The sequence below is a fragment of the Pagrus major genome, chromosome 20 (assembly GCF_040436345.1).
Source record: "Pagrus major chromosome 20, Pma_NU_1.0".
Lineage (NCBI taxonomy): Eukaryota > Metazoa > Chordata > Actinopteri > Spariformes > Sparidae > Pagrus > Pagrus major.
In genome coordinates, this window is record NC_133234.1 from 19,631,121 (window position 1) to 19,652,830 (window position 21,710).

The 21,710-nt window shown below is 42.6% G+C and overlaps 1 protein-coding gene across 1 annotated transcript in view; it reads left to right on the forward strand.

Moving 5' to 3' along the window:
• The first annotated feature begins 2,404 nt into the window (after positions 1-2,404).
• The window catches only part of LOC141015735 (proteasome activator complex subunit 4B-like), a 39,752-nt gene continuing 20,446 nt past the window's right edge, over positions 2,405-21,710 (forward strand). The window contains exons 1-17 of the mRNA XM_073489904.1: positions 2,405-2,580; positions 4,588-4,728; positions 9,261-9,377; positions 11,293-11,337; positions 11,548-11,697; positions 13,715-13,778; positions 14,372-14,446; positions 14,769-14,891; positions 14,993-15,085; positions 15,346-15,524; positions 16,533-16,619; positions 17,597-17,783; positions 18,163-18,252; positions 19,157-19,221; positions 19,434-19,584; positions 20,946-21,044; positions 21,280-21,349. Coding sequence (XP_073346005.1) covers positions 2,405-2,580; positions 4,588-4,728; positions 9,261-9,377; positions 11,293-11,337; positions 11,548-11,697; positions 13,715-13,778; positions 14,372-14,446; positions 14,769-14,891; positions 14,993-15,085; positions 15,346-15,524; positions 16,533-16,619; positions 17,597-17,783; positions 18,163-18,252; positions 19,157-19,221; positions 19,434-19,584; positions 20,946-21,044; positions 21,280-21,349 — 1,912 coding nt within the window. The remainder of the gene's footprint in view (positions 2,581-4,587; positions 4,729-9,260; positions 9,378-11,292; positions 11,338-11,547; positions 11,698-13,714; positions 13,779-14,371; positions 14,447-14,768; positions 14,892-14,992; positions 15,086-15,345; positions 15,525-16,532; positions 16,620-17,596; positions 17,784-18,162; positions 18,253-19,156; positions 19,222-19,433; positions 19,585-20,945; positions 21,045-21,279; positions 21,350-21,710) is intronic.

The following is a 21,710-nucleotide window of genomic DNA, read 5'->3' on the forward strand; positions in this document are numbered from 1 at the left end:
CTTCTCCCTGCTGAGTCAAAGAGGCATCATCATCCTGAATCACATTTTCCATCTGTGGACTCCACTTGTGGAATAATGAATCTCGCAGATGTGCGCACACATGCAAGCCCCTGTGCCCACACAACAACACTGAAACACAATTCCAACAAACTTCTCGACTTCCAGATACCTGGCAACATGACCGGAGAAGAAGAAGAAACAGGGACGGACACCGTGTTTCTTTCTGGATGTGTTTCAGCGGTGGAGAAAGCAGGTGCTGTAGCGGCTTTAAAGGGCTGAAAAAGGCCCGAAGTAATAAGATCTGAGGGGATATAAAAGGTAAAGTCTTGGGTGAGATTACTTGGCAGAGTCCATTCTTGGACTGATATGCCGTGTGGAAGGCACATTCTGTTCTGGGATCGCTCTCAAAGTCTGTGACTCTGTGTCTGTCTGTGTTTATTGAGAGAAAATAGTTTTAAAGAGGGCACCCTCGCTCGTGAAGCTGACTGAAGGTTGCAGGTAGAAGACCGCTGGTGAGGCTGAGGCAGGGTTGAGAAACAAGGCACTTTATGCAATCAGGCAGCTTAAGAACGAGCTGACGTTGAGCTGCTGCAGCAAAAAAACCCATTTCTCTGAAGGCAACCAGACCAGAGAAGTCGTCTCTAAGCCCCTCTCTGTGAGCGGCAGCAACCTCGCTATGGGATAGGCCAGACAATATCCTGCAATTGACCGCTGAGCATGTAGCTGTGAGAGAATTACATGGGCTTAAAGTAAATAGATTTACATGGAAGGAGGAGCGAGATCGTAGAAGGCTGGGGACAAAAGGTGTTGTAAGACAGAGAGGGTACAGGTAACACATAAAACTTGAATATAGTCACGTAAATATGGGTAGAAACCTTCAACTACCTCCAATGTGCAGCTCAGATGATGGAGATTCAGAGAGGTATTGACAGTTTGAATGTATCTTTCATAGTTTTCCAAGTAAATCCAATCGGATATGATGAATTTTGATCCAGATCTGTGGGGAAAGTAGGCATCACTCAGCAAACATTTTAAATCTTATACCCAATGAGATCAGCTTTAATCATGTTAAGCAGTTATGGGTGGTGGAGGGCTATCGAGTTTGATATCGGATTAGGCTGACTGAATTAATTGGGGCCATGGCAGAAGTGTCATTTTAGTTTAATATGCCATTATCCCAGGTTCAAACAGTCAGAGGACTGAAGCCTTCCTGAAGGCTAGAGGTTTTCTCCTTTACTATGTGCTACTGTCTTGTACTCTGTTGGAACGGCACAGTTTTGTGTCTCTTTTACTGGTTTCTTGTAAAGTTGGAGATCTTCACTCCACTGCACTTCTATTTATCACTCTCGAAAAAGCACCTGCTAAATGTCCAGTCTTATTTTCATCTGACAGAACAAGTGCAGCTGTAGCTGTTCTGTTCCCTCAGTCGCTTTTTTTTTTTTTCAATTGGCTGTTCACTCAGTCGGTCAATGGTCGCTTTGACTGACAGAAACCACCCTGAATTCACAGACTTCCACCTCCAATGGATCCTGATTGGTCACTTCAAATCAAGTCTGTTGGTGCCCTCGAACCAGCATTTATCTTTTAAATTACTGGTGATTAAATACATTTTTCTCATTTTTTCTTTCTTTTGTACTATATTTTATTTTCATGCATTTGATTGACAATAGATAGATAGATAGATAGATAGATAGATAGATAGATAGATAGATAGATAGATAGACTTCATGCACCAGACGCACACCCCTTTGTTTATCCCTGTAACAACCACTGTGGGTCAGTAGAACAGGAGGGGGGCATTAACCCAGTTATCAGATCATCCTATTATTCTGCAGATTAGTTGGCTGCACGTACGGATATAGATGCTTCTGGGATTTGTAGTCCAGAGAGTCACCCTCACTCTTTTTTCTTCCTCCACCACACATGAAAGCCTTCATATATCAAAGCCTTCCCCCTTGTTAGGCTCAGTGGTGCTGGAATCAAAGGCTGGCCACACGGTTAATGCACCTTCCTCTTGCGACCCGTGGGCCTTTTTAGTCCGACCTCCTGTCGTGCGTCATGATGCGCGCACCTGGTCACCTCCAGCCGTGCGCGCAGGTCGCCGGTGGATGTGTTAGGTGTGAAGTGACGAGGTGACGCAGCGCCTGACACTGCAGGTCAGGGCGGAAGAGGTAAACGGCCCCTCGGCTTGCTCAGGGCTTTGCACAGCTCAATTAGCGTGACACACTTTTCCTCCCTGTGATCGCCTGCCTGCCTTCCGCCCGCTCGCTGGACACAGCGGATTACTTCTGCAGCAGAAGGCGCAACACTCATTAGCTAAAGAGGGAACGCTTTCTTTACCTTTTTCTTTTTACGCGCACACAGAAGGAAAAGTGACCGGTGGGATATGACTGTGGATGAGGAGATGGCAGGGTTTATCCCCCAGAAGGAGATTGTGTATAACGGGCTGCTGCCTTACTCCGACCGGTTGGACTGGGAGGCCACGGAGCTGCTGATGGAGATCAAAGCCAACCTGTCCAGAGCTGTGCTCGTCAGAGAGCTGTGGCCCGGGGTCGCTTTCTGGTGCAGGAAACTCTTCCAGTGAGTGTTGAAACAAAGATGAACCCACAGCTAGTCGTCTAGGATTCATATTTTTTTGTTTGTATAGCAGATTATTTAAGATCTAAGGTTGGATTGACTGCACTCACAACCCAAGGCCTCATGTGTTGTTATAAAGTTGCATCAATACTTCTCTGGCATCATAACAACAAACATTAGGTGATTGGCTCTCATTCTGGGTGATGGCAAGTTAATTTCCAGGGGACGCCAGATCGTAGTTTAGAAAAACATAAAATATCATATTTTACACTACTTTGCCTGTAGCAGTGGTGTAATTAGCCTTAAAATGACCTAGATTTTATTGAGTCTGTATGTGAAAGTCAAAGTGTGTGTACATGAGCTCTGATTGGATACTGACACACAAAAAACCCTCTTTTGTCATTTTTGGCAATTTCAGGATATTGTGAGTAAAAATGGAGGGTTGAGGTGTTATCATTTCACTTGCATGAATACTTCTCTGGGATGATAACAACAAAAGCCAAATTAGGAAGCTTCATTAGGTCACTGGTGGGAGGCGGGACCCCCAAGGTGGTGGCAAGTTAATGTCCAGGAGTCACCAGATCGTAGTTTAGAAAAAATGGAATAGTTTTCACATGACACCTGCACCAGTGATATAATTTGCCTTAAAGGTGACATGTGTTTACAAAGCACAACTAAAATTAATATTCCCTACATCAAGAGCTCTGTCTCTGTCTGTTTATATGACTATAAAAAGTTGCATAGTGCACCTTTTAAAATAGACTTTTATTGAATTTTAAGAGAGTGTGTTTGTGCACATTAGTTATGATTAGACCCGCTTTTGATTTCATTTTGGCACTTTCAGGATGTTTTGAGTTGGGGTTGTGGTGAAAACCAACTTGATAAGGTCAAAAAGGTTAAGAACCACAGCGTTAGGTACAGTAAAACTTGTCATAAAACTATAATATTGACCTGCATTGTGCAGTTTGTCAGTACAGCTATCAAGATACGAAGTCACGCCCCTTCCAATGTGCCCATTGGACCTTAGTTTGGGGGGAAAGAATTTACAGGTTTCAACTGCGAGAGGGAAATACATTTTTGATCCCGTTTGAATTGTGCCATGACTTAAACATATGACGTTTGACAATTAAATAGATAATTTTCCAAGTCAAAGTTTGTTGTAGAGATAGTTAAATACATCTAGTTCTGTGCAAACCCACTGTACTGTACACTGTGTAATGTACATCACCAACAGCAACATGGCCGTCTCTGCGGGTGAAAATGTGGCCATATTGACAGCCTCAGTTATGTGACAGGAGAGTCAGTCAGTTATGTAAGCTAGCTGATATACAGGACCGGCTCTACAAGGTTTCAGTTAAACAAGGTGATGTCACCTGTGCGACCATTGGGTGTGAAGTCTTTCTTATTATGTACTTTCACAGTCTTATATTTCATTAGCTTTATTGTAAACTGCTTTCTCGAGTTGAAAAATGATCTTTTAAAGGTGCACTATGTAGTTTTGGGGAAGACATTTTAATCAGAAGAGAAAGATCTTCATTGACTGATGATGAACGGGATTAAACATGTTTTTGTCTCTCACCATTCACCACCAGACATATATTTTCTGAAACGAGATCCCATTGTGCTCCACTTTCAATAATAAATCTTACATTTAAGGCTCAAATATCCACAATGAGGTCTTCAAGAGTCTTTTGCACTGAAACAAATTTGTGCCAAGTGCCAAATATCAGCAGTATTTAAAGAGGAAACCACACAGCTCCTCTGTCGGCCTCCAGAGAGCATGAGTTCACCATGTTCTCCACCTCAACTTTAAATAAAGCTTTAACACATGCCCACTTGGCATCGACTCACATTCACTGAGGTGAGTTCATGTCGAGAAAGTGGGCCACTGACGCTGCGTATATACGGTAAATGGATCAGCTGCAGGAAGCGAGAGGACATCAGCTTTTCATCGATGGTCACTTGTCACCTGCACCAACCCTACTCCCCCCTCCTTACCTCCACTCTTAGTTTTCTGAAGCTGTACGGCCGGAGGTTCAGTAAGGAGGACCACATCCTCTTCATCAAGCTGCTGTATGAGTTGGTCACGCTGCCGGACCTGGAGCCTCACATGATGCAGAACTACGCCAGGCTGCTCATTCAGCTTCTCAGGTGGGTGTGACACAACATGCATGTATACACAAACACAACATATGTGTAGCCTCTCCCCACACTCAGGGACAGGCGCTAAGATATCCACAGGGAGCTTGGAGACCACAGCTCCTTCGTATTAAAGCCCCACCTGAACTTGAAGCCCCTCAGTGCACATAGATTAAGGCCCAATCCCGATGTTCCCCCATAAGGCCCTTAAGCCCTGAACCCTCACAGACTTAACTGATGTCACCTGGGAAGTGTTTGAATGAGAGAAGCTGCAAGGGGCAACTCCCAGCCACTCATCAGCTGAGTCATAGTTAATCAGGAACAACTCATGAAGAAAGTGGACAGTATGTTGATTCCAAGATACTTATGAACTAATCATTAACTAATGATTCATTAATGTAGTATCTCCCAGTTCCTTCTCCAGTGACTCATCACTATGTGCTATATAGTCCTTGAATCACAGAGATTACTCATTAACGATCCATTAACTATCAAGTAGTTCCTCATTCATTCCTTACTTGTTCCTTAGTAACTACTCACATTTTTGCACTTAAAATATTTACATATTCAAACTGCATTTTCTGGATTTGTTAATGAGGGAGAAAGAAGTTAAATTGTGGTAATACTCCTGTTTTTTCTGCAAAACTCATGGCAGACACACATTTGAAAATGTATATGTACGCCCTAGTAATACACGTGTGGAGGAGATCTTTAATAAAAGCAGCAAGTCTTGGTGGTTCAAGCGTCTGATCCAGATGCCTCACTGCAGCAGACCCTGAACATGAGGGATTACATTTCCCATATGGCCTGGGAATCCCTCGGGATCCCCTCAGGAGGAGCTGGGGAGAAACATGTCAGGGCGGCCTGCTGCTACATAGATGGATGGATGAGTTCTACTATTCACAATAAAATAACTTTATGGCTAATATATCATGACAGAAAGTGTAGGAAGTTAAATCAATGGGAGCTCTTGACCTCAGAAGCCAAGACTTCCCAGCATCAGCTCGTCTTAACTTTTAGTGTCCTTTAGTATAATGAGATCAGAGAGATTGGTTAGTATCACTGTGCTACAAGTGGGATACTGATGTCACATATGACGTGCTAAAGTGGATTCGTCACTTACCTCTCTGACATTTGGGTTGCTGCCATTTTGGAGCTTTAAAGTACCTGCAGACTTGAGACAAAAGCTCTCAGAGAGCAGATACCTCCGTGAAGGTTATTCATTACAGAAAAATGTTGCATCTGCATCGAGATCTGAATCTAAATACAAACAAACGCAGTGATAGATGTTCATACAAGGTCTAATATATCAGAATTTTAGTTTGAACATTCAATATATGAACTGAAGTTATCAAAATAACAGTTTCGGCGTCATGTCAGAGTCGTCTATGTCACCTAAACCTACCGTGTCTTTGTTCTCCTGGAGTCAGGCTCCTGGTCGACTTTAAACCACTTTAAACCACTTCTGCACTTTATTTCCTGTTGTCAAACTCGCCTCATGTTCACAGCGACGCTGCTGAGCCCAGTTCTGCTGCGTCCTTGCCTGCTGACCCGCTTGGTTTCCCGTCCATTCCCAGGCCTGAATAAACCTTTTTCACTGCAGCCATTTTGACATAAAACAGTATAGGGTAAACACAGGTGTTACCAATGATACTAATTAGGTCAAACAGAGTCAGGAGGCTGCTATTGTGCATGTTGGCTCACTAGAAAGTCTTGGAACAGAAACTTCATTGTCATTAATTAAACCTGTGTTTAGCTTCTGTTTCATGTCAATATGGCTGCCGTGAAAAGGGTCTATACCTCCTCCAAAGCAACTGTGCTCCGAGTTATAAAGCACTTTGAAAGATTTGTAAGGTCAAAGATCATAATACTTGCTTGATCACAATGCGATGCTTTTTCACAAGGATCTGTCAGGTTTACGAAAAGGGGACCCAAACATACGACACACTGGCAGGCAGGTAACGAAACAAAAGGCGAGCTTCATTAAATAAAGCTGTTAACCAAAGTCCAGAAAAAACAGAATGTGAAAGTCCAAACACAAAAGCAAAGCAAAGTACAGAACAAAAGAAAGGTACAAACCAGATATAACGCGAGGCGTCAGAACCAAAAGCCGAAGACAAGCTTCCCTGGGAAGATGGGACAGGGAGACATGGGATCACAAGAGCAAAACAGAACAGACGAACTGACACGAGAGAGAGAGAGAGGAAGACAAGGACTTAAAAAGTGTGGTTAACTGATGAACACAGGTGAGGAGCAAAAAGGGTGGAAAAACAGACAAAGGGAGGAAATGACAAGCAAAACATGACACATGAGGAGAAAACTTCAAAACCAGGACGGGATCACAGCGTTTCAATGCCTTTTAATGTGACATAAGTAATAAGGCATTAAAACAGAGGTCACTGGGTACTTAGAGTAAAGTAATGAGGTATTGGTAGATATAAAAGTAATTAGAAGCTCATTACAAGTCAGTATAAGTGCTCTTTTTTTGCTTTAAAATGCAATAAAACCAGGTTCAAAATGCTTGTTACAGAGGGAAATTTGGATATCTCTCTTTATCACTCCATAAATCAGAAAATCTTTTCAACAGCCATAAAAAAACATCAGAAAATCCGGCTGTGAATGAGATATAAACAACCCCTCAGTAAAAAAAACCTTCAGAAAATAGATAAGAGCATAATTGGAAAGCTTGGCGTACTGTATGTAGGAGCTGCTAAAGTGGAGATTTCATTATGAAGAAAGCCAGTTCATATCAATATTTGAAGGAGGATGAGATTCCCAAAGAAAACAATCTCACATTTTTATGCAAATTGTGCTCAGATTGTGGTCTGAATAAAAAAAAAAGGACGAACGTCGGCCACATCTGCAATGAGTTTTGAAACGACACATCGAGTAGGAACCATCCAACCAGTCTTGGGGAAATGTCTGCCAGTGAAAGATAATCAAGAGAAGTCGTTAACAAAAGGTAATACAAGGAGCCAACAGCAACAAAATCCCTCCACCCCGAGTCAAGCTCACAGCATTTTGTAATTGAGCGGTTGTTATTCATTTAGTTTGGGAAATGGGCAGTGGAAATTATTATGTGTGGAGACTGTGGACGGATGGGCGAAGTTGCACAACGCTGCACGAGGCTCCATCCAGATGTCCTTTTTTAAGGGGTCGCAAGACAAAAAAGAAAAAAATATTTTTAAGAAATCTCAGTCTGAAATGAAACTAGTCACTGTGGCTGTCAAACAATTGTAGTAGTGTTAAGTTTAAAGTAGCAAAAAAAGGAAATACCTGAGTAGCACCTCAAAATTTGACAGAGTCCTTGAGTCCTTGAGTAAATGTACTGAGCTGCACGCCCACACATACGCAAACAGGCAGACGCACTCTCAGTAAGTAAAAATGTTGGCCTTGCAGTGCATATATTCCCTTTTAAGCCCTGACCTATATCGTAACTCCCTGCTTTTGTCTCTCAGATCAGATCTGTCACTCCTCCACCCACTGCAGGATATTCTCCAGGACTGCCACATTCATCACTTCCCATTTGTCTCCACTTGTTTCCATGATTTTCACATCCATCACAAAACAACACTCTAATGTAGATGTCGTTTGTCTGAGTGTTTTCCATTAGATGAAAAGAGAAAGATCTGGGTTAACCGTATATTAAGTGCCAGGATTTACAGCTGAGAGATGAATTTGATACTCAACATCTCACATCGGGTCTCAGTGGGCTCCCCTTTGCTTTTTTTCTCTTCTCTCCGCTGGCATTTCACCATCATTTCCCCGATTGTCTCTTCTTTTCCTTCATTTCTCAAGTGTCCCCAATGAGAGTCTGTTCCATAGCTGCCAGATGAATGAGAGAGGAAGAGACGAGAGGAAGCTGAGCCTGTGGAAATTGCGCATTTTCTTAACCCTCAACTTTTATTGCTATAATTTGTGATTCCTACAAAGAGCGAAGTAATGGAGTACAAAGAAAAGCAATGTGGAAGTTTCTCAGGCGGATTAAATAAACCTGCTGCGCCTTTAAAGCTTTTAAAGTACTCATCAGTTGCACAACGGTTACCGTGCGCTTTAAAAGCTTAACAGGGCGTTTGAAAAATCAAGAATCACAGTGAAAGGTAACTTCACAGCTTGCAGAGAGCCGGTCGCGTCTGCCTTCAGATCTCAAACCCTCTTCATTTCTCTCCACGGAGCCCCTGTATAGAGAGTATTTCACCCCAGCTGAGTCTACACCTGCAAATTACTAACGTCTGCAGCCGTCAGTCCATTTATGCTTTATTGAATACGGAGAATGGCGGTGTTGTGTTTGCAGACATGTCTGGAAGTTGTCATCGCCATGTTCGGTTCAGCCTGCGAGGCGGTGACTCACTTTCCCACAATTACAGACTCTTTCAGACACCCTGTAGTTTCTCACCTCACAATAACATTATTATAGTGCAATCATTCGGTCATGACAACGTCTTTTTTTTTTTTTTACCTCGCAGGTTTGAGTGTTAAAGAACCGTAAATCCTCGTATCATCATGAAACAGGATAATAACTTCAACTCTCCTTTTTCAAACAGGAAGAAGGAACTGCTGTCGAGAGATGACCTGCAGTTGCCATGGCGACCACTCTACGACCTGTACGACCGGGTCGTCTACTCCAAAACCGAGCACCTCGGACTCATCTGGTTCCCCAAGTATGAAGTTTTACCTTTACATCAACCTGATGAGAGCGGTTTGAGCATTGTATTGGCTGACTGTATATATGTACTTACTTTCAATTGACCTGGTTTTATATCACATCGTTTATGATAAGATAAGATAAGATAAGATAAGATAAGATAAGACTGGGGAAATTCACTTGTTACAGCAGCACAAGACTCAAAAGAAGAGGTTAAAAAAGTCAAATATTCAAAATAAAAATAAACTCTTTATAGACCATACAACTTTTACTTATACAAATATGACGTTGATGGAGAAATCCACCCGTAATTGCAATTGACACATGGTGTGTAGCTTTATCCTATAAAATATTTAAATAGAATTGCACAGGATACAAGCAGGAATGGCACAGGATAGTTGCACAGTGTAAATATCAAGGTAACATAATCCTTTATTAGTCCCACAGTGGGGAAATTTGCATCGTTATAGCAGTGCAGGGGGGTAGCAAAGTGGATATAAGCATCAATAAAAATAAAAAACAAAACAAAAAATAACAAATAAGTATAAAAGCAAGATATGAACAAGAGGAAAATAAAACAGTAAGAAGAATATAAACATATAAAGAAGAAGCACACTCATCAGTTGAGTTTTTACCATTGCACATAAAGGAATACTGAAATAATGATATAACTATATACCGACATGGGCATGGTATGAATATGAATAAGTTGTTGTCTGTAATATAATAAAATTCATGTCTATATGTCAAAATTGAAGCTATTAGCTATCTTAGCTTAGCATTAAGACTCAAAACAGGGGGAAGCAGCTTGCCTGGCTCTGTCCAAAAGTAATAAAATTCACCTACCGGCACCTCTTAAAATTGGCAAATTGATGTTTTATGGGGGGTTATATGCCAAAATATTTCTTAAGCCCTATTCGCAAGGGACTAGTATTGCCACTAGTAATTTCAAATAACACTGGAGGACATCTGTGATCTTATTCCTTTGCAATAAATAAAGCAAAGCTTCCACCACATATTACAAAGCGCAGAGGTCATGGGAGAATATTAGTCCCGAGCGAATCGCCATTTCTCTGATTTGGGGGTTGTATTTCTTTCAAAACATCTGTTTTCTCTTGTCGGACAACTCTACAATTATTATTCAGTTTGGTTTTGGCTCATCATATGTTGAACAGCAGTCAACAGCTGCTCTGCGAGATCGGCGATAATGCCTTTTGAAGCGATGACAGAGAAGCTTAGGAGCAACAACGGGTTGTCATATTCGAGCAGCGCCGCGGAGCATCCTTTGCTTGATCTAAACGAGCCGCAAATATGCTCGTAACACTGACAGAAAGCGGGTAAATCGACTCTAAACTATATTATTAATGCGGCTGCTGAAGAACAGACGCTTCGCTTCTGAATGTTGATGTTGCACAGAGCCTTGACATCATATCCAGCAGATAAAACATACAAACAATGTATAATTTGAGCTTTAGAGGTGCTTGTTGGCTCATTTTGTCACCTTTGGATGGAACCAGGCCACCTTTTTCCTGCTAAGTCAGCCAGCTAATGGCTGCAGCTTCAAATCTGCGGCTTTGTTTTTCCACATTTAACTCTAGCAAGAAAGTGTAGCTCTATTATAACTCTATTCCCAACCCTGATGCCAAAAGTTAACCTCTTTCCTAAAGAATTTACGGGTAAGAATGATCAATTATGAAGCAAAGATGCCAGACAGTGTCTCGCTTTGGAAATATTCATCCTTCTTCTCATTGCTCTAAAACTGTTACCTATGGATTTTACTTAACAGATGTGTTGATGGTCACAGTGATTTTTAGTCGCAGCCTGATTGTTGAAGGTTTTTCTAACCTTGGCGAAGACACGTGGACCTCACAAGACAGTAGAAAGCTGATTCCCTCCACAAACACACACCTCCTCTCTGTGCTTGTTTGCAGCTCAGTGGACCACATTCTGAAGGCTTTGATCAAAAGCTGCAGACTGTAAGTCTCGTCCTCTGTGATCATGTAATTTATTCTCCGGATAATGCATTGCTTTGATCCTCAGTTGAGCTGTGTACAGTAGATCAATGTGTGTATTTGTACCTCCAGTCTGTCTTTTGCTTGTCTGCGTCTATTTGCACTCATGTCTATCCTCCCTCTGTGTGTGTGTGTGTGTGTGTGTGTGTGTGTGTGTGTGTGTGAATTTCCCAGGTATTTCCCCGCGTCGTCCACGCAGGAGATGCTGGATGAGTGGCGCCCCCTGCTGTGCGTGTTCGACGTGGTCATGCAGAAGGCCATCAGCAACATGGAGCTGTTCCTGCCCACCATCATGCCCCCGGAGGAACACGGCCAGGGCTTCCAGTGAGTCGGCCAACTCGAATGGCTCCGTTTAGAAGCGGGAGCGTACGCCAAAGTGCGGCGTGTGTCGGCCAGAGTTAGCACAAAGGGTCCATAAAGTTTTTGCAAAAGCACGCTTTGTCTATTTATGAAAGAATCTCTGCCAGCAGAAGAAGTCAGAATATGTTGGTTTGGATCTCGTGGACGGACAGTTCACCCCAAAATCAAAAACACATATGTTTCCTCTTACCTGTAGTTCTGTTTGTCCTTCTAGATTGTTTTTGGTGCGAGTTGCTGAGTTTTGAAGATGTCTGCCTTCTCTCGAATATAATGGAACTGGATGACATTTGGCTCGTGGTGAAAAACTCAACAGCAATGTTATTTTCCTGAAATCATCGAGATAAGATGCAGACCTTGTTGCAAGCAGTTTCATGTAGGAACTGTTTTCTTACTACCGAACAAGAGAAAGAGGCGTCTATTCATGGATCATTTACAAGTAAGCATGAACGGCATCCTCCTCAGCTGAGCTGTAACGTCAGCTAACGTATTTAGCTTGTTCAGCTAGCCTCTCAACCATGCAGCGTTCCTTCTCCGCAGTGATACAGCTGGTAGCCGTATTATTTGTACTTTTTTTTGTTGTATTTTTTTATTTACAGTGACTTGATACAGGCAAGAACAAATAAACTCATGGCGATGTGATGACATACGTATGAAAGAGGGTTAGGATAGGGAAAAAAACGAGTTCTGACTTTTATTTTTTACATTTCTGACTTTTTTCTCAGAATTTTTCTCAAAATTGAGAAAAAACATGTCAGATTTCCTAGAAAAAAAAGCTGTAATTCTATGTTTGAAGTCAAAATTCAGTGAAAAAAGACCGAATTTTGAGTTTAGAGTGAGAATTTTGAGAAAAATCCAAATTCTGAGATTAATGTCAGAATCATAAAAAGAAAAAGAAAGTCAGATTTTATTTTATTTTTTTCTTTTCAGTGGCCCTCATCCTCTTCTGTACATACAATACATCCACACAGGAAGGACAAAAAGATAAAATAATAAATTTACCATGAATTCAAAATTTTACTGGGATACTTTTTACAGTGATCAATTAAATTAACAATCCCAGTTCATCATAGAAATAATAAAAAAGGAAAAATTCATTGTGACACATATTTCATTTGTTGTACAGTCCTGCTCTTCACAATAGCATACTTTCTCAAGTTTTTCATTGTGTTGTGCTACTTTGTAAAGATTTATAGCGATTATCTTTTCCTAAAGAAATTGGCTTCACAACATATTCAAAAAAACTGAATTCAAATGGTTTCCTAAATATTTTTACCCAACAGAATAATCGTATTGAACATCTGTGGACAGTTTTCATCCAGAATCCCCGACATTATGTTCAACAATGGGAATTTAAAATGAAGGCTGAGTGGCTCGGTATGCGTCGTTCGTTTGAAAGAGGACAGATGAAACTGCTCGTTACAAGGTCTGTGGATTATCTCGAGTAAACCGGTCATGATTTAAACTCAGCAACTGGATAAACAGCACTACAGGTGAGAGGAAACATTTTGGGGTGGACTGTCCCTTTAAGAGTGCATGTCATGCAAACCTGTTAGCGTCTACACCTGGGAGTATTTCGATAAATAACCTTCCTCTTGCGTTAGCGGTGCTCCCCCCCTCCTCCTCTTTGTTTTGCTTTTATTTTGCTTCCTTGGAAAACCTCTGCGCCGCTCTCTCCTCACCCGTCATGGTTGCATTCCAGCCATCAAGCCTCTTCACAGCGCTCACTGCATTCTTCAGCGTTTTCGCTCTTTCGCAAGCTATTTGTCTGGATTTATTCTTGGATTCATCAGCAGTTTCCGAACAGTTTCCACAATACATCATCTTCAATACTTCATTTTTCCGTTTCAGTTTTTTCTCGCTCTCCTCCAGAATCGACAAGGGAGGGAGCGGAGGTCATATTTTGGGAATTGGAGATAGATGAGGGCAAAATCAGCTTCAGGTGTGTGAATGTAATGTTGTTTTTGTGCGTGTGTGTTTCCAGGTTGTGGTTTGATGAGCTGATGAATCTTTGGACATCGGTGCAAAATCAGCCGAGCTGGGAAGGGGTGAGGCGTGCACACACACACACACACACACACACACAAACACACACTTGGACAATATTTCAGGTATTCTTTGAACATTTGTGAATGATTCAACACTTAGTTTAACAAACTCTCCGCTGTCCTCAAAGTTTAAAATCTCTGTGCCAAAGCAAAATCACATAAACTTGAAATTAAATGAAAATTCCACTTCTCAAGTTTCCAGAGAAATCTCCAGCACCAAGTGGTGGATTATGTTTTTTTCCCCCTTTAATGATTGAGCAATGAATCACACAGCTGTCCAGTTTCCTAAAAATGGACTGAGTAATTTGGATTGACACACTTTCCGACATTTCCTGACGGCGATGATTGAAATGTTGAAATGTTGTTAAAGCGTTGGCGCTCTCCGCTCCGAGTGCAGATAAGATTTTCCATTTGTGCCTCCGCTCAGTGTCCTGGCCTCGAAGCGGGTCCCTGGCTGTGTGTGCGCTCTTCCTCTCTTCTTGAACATCTCCTCTCGGAGTGGCTATATTTACTTCTAGGAATGACGGCCTTCACTTCTGGGAATGTTTTTTTTTACGCTCGCGCTGATTGCCTTGTCTGATATCCTCTCGCAGCACCTCGTGAACCTGTTCGCTCGCCTCGCCAACGACAACATCGGCTACGTGGACTGGACCCCTTATATTCCCACAGTGAGTCATCAGCAGGATTATGTGCATATGAAAGTGTGTCTGTTAATGTGTTTATTTGGGACTTCTGGTTCATGGGAGTGAGGTGTAGGAGGGGTGAGTTCAGGTGCTGTGATTTCGATGAAGAAAAGCATTTATCTGCACCTTAATCCTTTCACAATCAATCAATCAACATAATCTAGGCTATTGGGAATTGTTGAATTCCCGATTAATTCCAATGGGAAAATGTTGACGAGGCCTAAAATGATGTGTGAGGTAGCAGTTTTTCATAGGTCGACTGAAGCATTTACCAAAAAGTGTCCCACCTCTACCCTTATGTGTGTAGATCTTCACCAGGATCCTGCGCAGTCTCAACCTTCCAGTCGGGGTCAGTCAGATGGTGGCACCGCGGTATCTCACCAACTCCTATGACATCGGACATCTGGTGTTGTGGATCACAGCGCTTCTGGTACACCCCCAACAGGCATTTTCTCATGAAAATACATTAAAAACCACGTACTTTTATTGCTTTTTCCTGCTTAATTACATTGCTGATTTGCATTCCTGCAGGGTGGACCAGGAAACCCTGCACAGAGAGAGCTGACCTGCCTCTTCAACAGCATCGCCTCCTTCTACCACCCCTCCAATCACGGGCGCTGGCAGGTACGTCTAACGCTCACACACACGTGCACACTGTGCGAGCTGTGACCACATTCTCTACTGCTTCCTGTCACACTCCTGTGATTTATAACCTGTCATTCAGGACTTGGCTGCTTCCTCTTCGCACCAACCAGGCAATAATGAAATGCACAAGTGCCGGAGAAAAGAGCGATATCACAGATCTGTTTACTGCAGACTGTGTGAATGTGTCCCTGGGTGATAACGCTAATGTTGAGCGTGTGCGTTTGTGTGTGTGCCCGCAGTCACGACTGATGCGGCTGCTTCAGCGTCTCCCGGCGAGCGTTGTGCGCCGCGTGCACCGGGAACGCCACGCCGCCCGCAGCTGGATCACGCTGGTTCCTGAGAGTCAGAGGCTCACCGACGAGGACTTGCAGGAGTTCACGCGCAGCCTCATCGGGGCCGCCCTGCTGGCCATGTTCAGGTACTTCACGCTGGTGGTTGTCGGCCATGAAAATAATGCTTATGTCCTGTCTTTCTGCATGTGATCCTGCAGCACCAGATAAGAGTTAGGACACTTAAACAGTTTAAGAGTTAGATCACGACATCATTCAGTGAGTGTTGTATTAATAGAGCATCTTTAAAGCAAAGTGGCTGGAGAAATTATAAAAATAGTATTCAAGGCCTTGAAACTAAGCAACAAATGTTCACACAACAAAGCAGGAAAACTATTAGAGAAAAAGCACAGTGATAGAAATCAAACAAAAGAGGGCAATAAATATATATTAGCTTTTCAAGAGAAGCCGGTCTGTAAAAATAGTTTGTAAGATGACATTTTAAAAAAAAGGCAGTGTGTGGGAAGGCCGGTAGAAACTATTTCTACTCGGGCAGAAATAAAGGTGTCGTTGTGGGAGGAGGAGGTGTGAGCGTTCTGTTGCACAGTCACAGCCAATCAGTGGTCTTTTTAACCCACGTTTAATGACCACAGTCTCCTGCAGACCTCCGTCTTTTTGAGCCAGGACGTCGGCATATTTAGCTTCACACCTCCCAGTTCTTACTTTTAGCTCGACTATGATGTCCTTTTTCTGCTAAATATCACAGCTGATCTGTGATCTGGTGATCTGCAGGGCGAAAGTTTGCTTAAAAGTGAGCGTTCTGGAGACTTTTTAGACTTCATCAGCATCTAAATGACTAAAATGCCGTCACTCTTCAGCCAAAAGCAACCCAGTTTTTTTGCAGTTTTGACCTACATGTCACCATACGAGGGTTAACTGGGTTGCTGCCATGCAAACATGCCACTTGAATCAGTGCCAGCCAGTTATCTAACAAACCCTGCTGTGTCTAACTAGCGTGCGCAGTCACTGGCAACAACAAGCCTAATCTGGACAAACACAGGTCATCTGTGATAATCTGCCTGTGTGCGTGTGTGTTGTTGTTGACGCTGTACTGTGTCCTGTTTTGTGTTCATCCGCCCTCTCCTGGTGATGTGCAGTAAACACGGATGCACCGATGCAGCCTACGCTCTTCAGAACCTGGCTCTCCTCACACCAGAGCTCGCCATACCACCTGTACTCGAGAAGTAAGTGTTTGTGGGAGATGTATGCAATGAACCACGTCAAAACATTTACTGATAGGGCAACATATTGATGGATTTTAGTGACTCAATCAGTCAATAATTGTCTTACTTTGATCTGGAGGATAACAGACCGACATAACAGACAGGTGTAAGTGTTTTTAGCCTTTATTTGTTTATATCAGTGCAAATTACCATCTGTGAATGTATGCCGAATTAGCAATTAGCATTTCCCGTTTACAAAATACCCATGGCTGTACGGACGTCTGACACCACAGTATATTTGATGCTGAAGTAAACTTAAAAATGCGAGTTTCTAAAGCAAGTTCTGCAGTTACGAGGAGCTTCTTTTTCTTATGTGGATTCGTGGACATTTACTCGCAATTGACATAAGAGAAAATGATATCGTCCAAAAGTGGAAATGAATCTGAATCTAAAAATGTATGAGTTATAACTCCATGAAGGAGTACTAGTTTTGGCGCAAATTGCAGCAATCAGGCACAAAGGGTTTTGGATGTTGGCCTGCTTTAGCTGGCTGCTGCAACTGCTCATATCCCTCATATCCTTTTGCAAATTATCATCTGTAAATGTATGCCGAATTAGCTATTAGCATTGCCTGTTCATGATGTATGCATGGATTAACAGATATCTTTCGCTAGACTATGTTGATATTGAAGAAAACTTAAAAACGTGTAGTTTCTAAGGCAAGTTCTGTAGTTTTGAGGAACATCTCTTTCTATGATTTCTACACAGATTTATGAACGTTTGCTCACAATGGAAATAAGAGATGGTATGTGAGTGGCATTATCTGAAAGTGGGAATGACTCTGAATCTAAAAATATGTGTATCTTGTATCTTATAACTCCAAAAAGAGGTACAAATTTTGTTTTCAGAACAGCGAAATGAACCTGAACCTTACCCCTCACACAGTTTTCCCTCTTCAACCCTCCCATCATCTCATTTTGTACTCACCCTCCTCGTAGGACCTACGCGGCGATGGAGACCCTGACGGAGCCGCACACCCTCACCGCCTCTCTCAGCTGCATGATCGGCATGGCTCGCAGCCTGGTTTCCCCTAACAACCATTACCCAGAGGGCCGCGCGCACGTGCTCCCGCTGCTCATAGGCTCTCTGCCAGGGGTGGACCCCAACGACTTCAGCAAGTGCATGGTGAGTAATGAATGTGTTGATTAGTAATGAAGAAGAATTGTGAGACAAGTAGACAATACAGCTCTTGCTGATTAAATTCCTTTCCAGCGTTCTCCGGTCTATCCTATTAATAATTCCCGAAAGTGGAATGAATATCTCAGTTTGAAGAACTCGTAATTACCGAGGCTCAGTCCTCAGTTTCTGCTTGGATTGTAAAATGGATTGATTTCCTTTCGTGGTTCGCTCATTGTCTCCAGACTACATTAATCCATCACAGCAGAATAAATTAATACATTTGAAAAAGTTATTCTCCCGACATCTGGTAGGTTATTTTACTTTAGGCCTCGATCACGTCCGATGATGTAAATTGATCTGTTTCCCGCTGTGTCTGTCTGTCCAGATAACGTTCCAGTTCATCGCCACCTTCACCACTCTGGTGCCTTTAGTGGATTGTTCGTCTGCTCCCTCTCAGCACGATGATCTCACAGAGGTACCCACAACATTAACTGAGTCTCCAAAGAGATTAAATGTACATTATGTCTACGGCGTAAAGCAAAACTCACATTGTACTTTGCATCAATCATTTATAGACCTTCTCATTTATCTTGAAAACCACTCTCATGTCTGTATGGTTAGCTTAGCTTAGCACAAAGACTGGAAACAAAGTTGACAGAAATGTGCCAATTAGCCCCTCTAAAGCTAACTAATTAACATGCTATAGCTTTTTTTTTTTCATTCGTACAAAAAGTGAAGTGTAGCCGCCTAGCTTAGCTTAGACTTTGTTGGTAGACAGTGGTTTCATTTCTAAAAAGCAACTAGTGACTTGCTAGCGTATGACTTTTAGCAACTTTTGGAGTTAGTGCTAGCTACTAGCTACAGTCCCCTCGTTCCCACTTCTTATTTAGTGTACAAGGTAAATATGCAGCCAGATAGCTTAGCTTAGAATAAAGACAGGGAACAGGGGTAAAAAGCTAGCCTGGCACTTCCCTTAGTAAATAGCTAAATCTGCCAATCCTCACCTCTAAAGCTCACTAAAACATGTTCTATATTCTTTGTTTTATTTGTACAAAATAGTGTAAAAATGACAAGAAGATTTAATGTTGTTTATGCGCAGGATGCGAGCAGTCACTTCCTAAATCTTTCCGTTACTGTGAGGTTAACAGTGCTAGGTTTGCTTCCTATCTTCATGCTAAGCTAAGCTAACCATCTCCTGGCTCTTGCCTCTTATTTAGCGTACCGACATGAGAGCGGCATCGATCAAACAAGCATGTTTCCCAAATCGTCGAACTGTTCCTTAAATTATTTGGAATAAAACCGTCTCACATGCAGTACATAATCACAAGCTAAAGCACATTGTGTTATTTAATTCAATCATTTCTGTTTCTCCCTCTCAGATGGAGAAAGATCTGTGCTTTGCTTCGGCTGAGTTTGAAGACTTCGTTCTCCAGTTTCTGGACAGGTAGAGACAAATTAACAAGTCAGACTGTCACTTTGTGAAGCCTCGTTGACAACGTCTTGAGTATGAGTGTTCCTGTTTGAGATGCACCAGTCTGCATCACTGGCTCCGCTGGACACGTAAAAAAAAACAGCCTTTTTTTTCCACCGGAGCGCTGTTGACATTTTCATTTCTGACAAGCGCATAAGTGTGTGTGCGTGTCTGTGCTCGTGCAGGTGTTTCGCTCTGATCGACAGCAGCACCCTGGAACAGACGCGCGACGAGACGGAGACGGATACCCAGACTCATCTGGAGAGCCTGGTGGAGCTGGGCCTGTCCTCCACTGTTAGCACCATCCTGACTCAATGCTCCATAGAAATATACAAGGTTAACACACACACACACACACACACGCGCACACACACACACACACACTGGTACTTCCTTGACTTAAAGGTAACGTCGCTCTCTTTTAAGGTCATTAATTCGCTAATCCCAGAACCTATCCAAACACTAATACGGGCCGCTAACCTTAAAGGCCCTCTTTCAATCAGCTTGTCACGGCCCTTTTCCATTCGCGCTGGCTCGGCTTTGCTTGACTTGATTTGACTCGGCGCCGGCAGCGTGGCAGGTATTTGCATCTCCATTACAGGGCAAAGCGCTTGGAAGGTGTGTCTGAGAGCGTTTTTCCATTACACGGCGTGGCAGGTCGGAGAAGTTGTTTACCTGTCGTAGGTGAGCTGTTGTCTGAAGCCCTTCGACTAATCTCACCGTGCCGGCTTCAGTTTGTCTTCTTTCTCCCTGCAGTTTTATTAAAGTCAATGATAAACACATTTCACTTCATACAGATTCTTCACAACAAAAGGCCCCGGTAGTTTGTTATTTAAAAGCTTTTACTATGAAGCGGAGACATCAAGAGATGTTGGTTTTTCAGCAGCAGTAGCTTGACGTGACTCCTGTAGCCCACAGCAGATGTCTGAAAGTACAAGCAGAGACACAAGAGAGAACTTAAAACCACAGAGATTCAGTCTGAAGCTACAAACGTGAGTCGAGTTCAACAACACAAGCTTGTTTCAGCAGGAGAGAGCGGTGAGGCTGCAGTCTGTGAGGAATCACGGCAACCTGCTTGGCGCACTTTGGCCCCGATCTGGAGATTTTCCATCTCCGGCCTGGCACAGCTCGCTGCATTTAATCTGGTAACGGAAATGCAAAGAGCCGCGGCACGGTTTGACTCAGCGTGGCCAAAAATGCCGATGGCAAACCCCCATTAGTGGAGTAGTTTCTTTGTTTGTGTGTTTCTGGTTTGAGGTCGACTGGGCTCAGCTGAAAACAGATGATTTTAATTTGCACCATTAAGAATTTAGCAACATTTGAATGAAAATGTGATTAGAAGTGGTGCAGCTGATTTTTTAAGTGTTAAATCTCTTAATGTGACTTTCATAGTTGCTTCTTTAGTCATAAATATTATAGAGATACTTTGTTTTCAGGGTTTTAAAGGAACAAATCCATTCATAATACAAATGCCCAACACAGCTCTGTTGTTACAGAATAATATACGAACACAGTATCACCCTCATGTAACCCCTGATGTTTGGTAACATCTGTTGAGTTTCCCAAGACACAGCATGTTCGTACACAGCTGCACACCAGGCTTTTATTATCAATCATACCGTATCTATAAGTCAAATTCAAACTTGAACACGTAAAATGTTACCGTCTGACCTTTCCATACTTTGCCCCTGTGTCAGGTGGCGCTGCAGAAGGTGTACCACTTCGCCACCTCCAACATCTTTGAGACGTGCGTGTCCGGCAGGATGGTGGCTGACATGTGCAGAGCAGCAGCAAAGGTATGAGTGTGTTTCTTTACCCCTCCGCCTCACGAAGAAAGACGTTTAGAGCGTCACGTTTCATACCGATCCGTGTTTTTCCCGTTCAACGCTTCCACTCCTCACATTTTTCCCCTCTTTCAGTGTTCATTTTACCGTGTTAACTTACTTTAAATCACTTCTCCTCGGTGTCTTCTTATGCATGCTCATGTTTCTGCTCGGGTAACTAAATGTGTGCGTGTGTGTCTGTTTGCAGTGTAATCCCACCGAGTCTCTCCGTCTGTTCGTCCCTCACTGCTGCAGCGTCATTTTCCACATTACTGACAGTCAGTAACACTCTGTGTGTGTGTGTGTGTGTGTGTTTAGAGTAGTCTAGCACGTGTGTGTGCGTAGAATAGAAACAAGTGGCATGTGTTTGCTTGAAGCCTCGAGTCTAGAAATCTAATGAGCTATTATCCACGAGTCTGTTCGCTGCTAAATGAAACCTGCAAAAGATATATCTTCAGGTTTTTAGCACATTATCAGATCACAGTTATCTCAGAGCAATTAAGAGATCTTATTAGACACAGTGTGAAGTCATTAGAGTGTTTAAAATCTAAATTATTTGTTGATTAAATATTTTTCTGCCGAGCAAATGCCGCCTTTTAACAGTCAGTTAATAAAGTGGCGGCTTAATGGAACAAATGT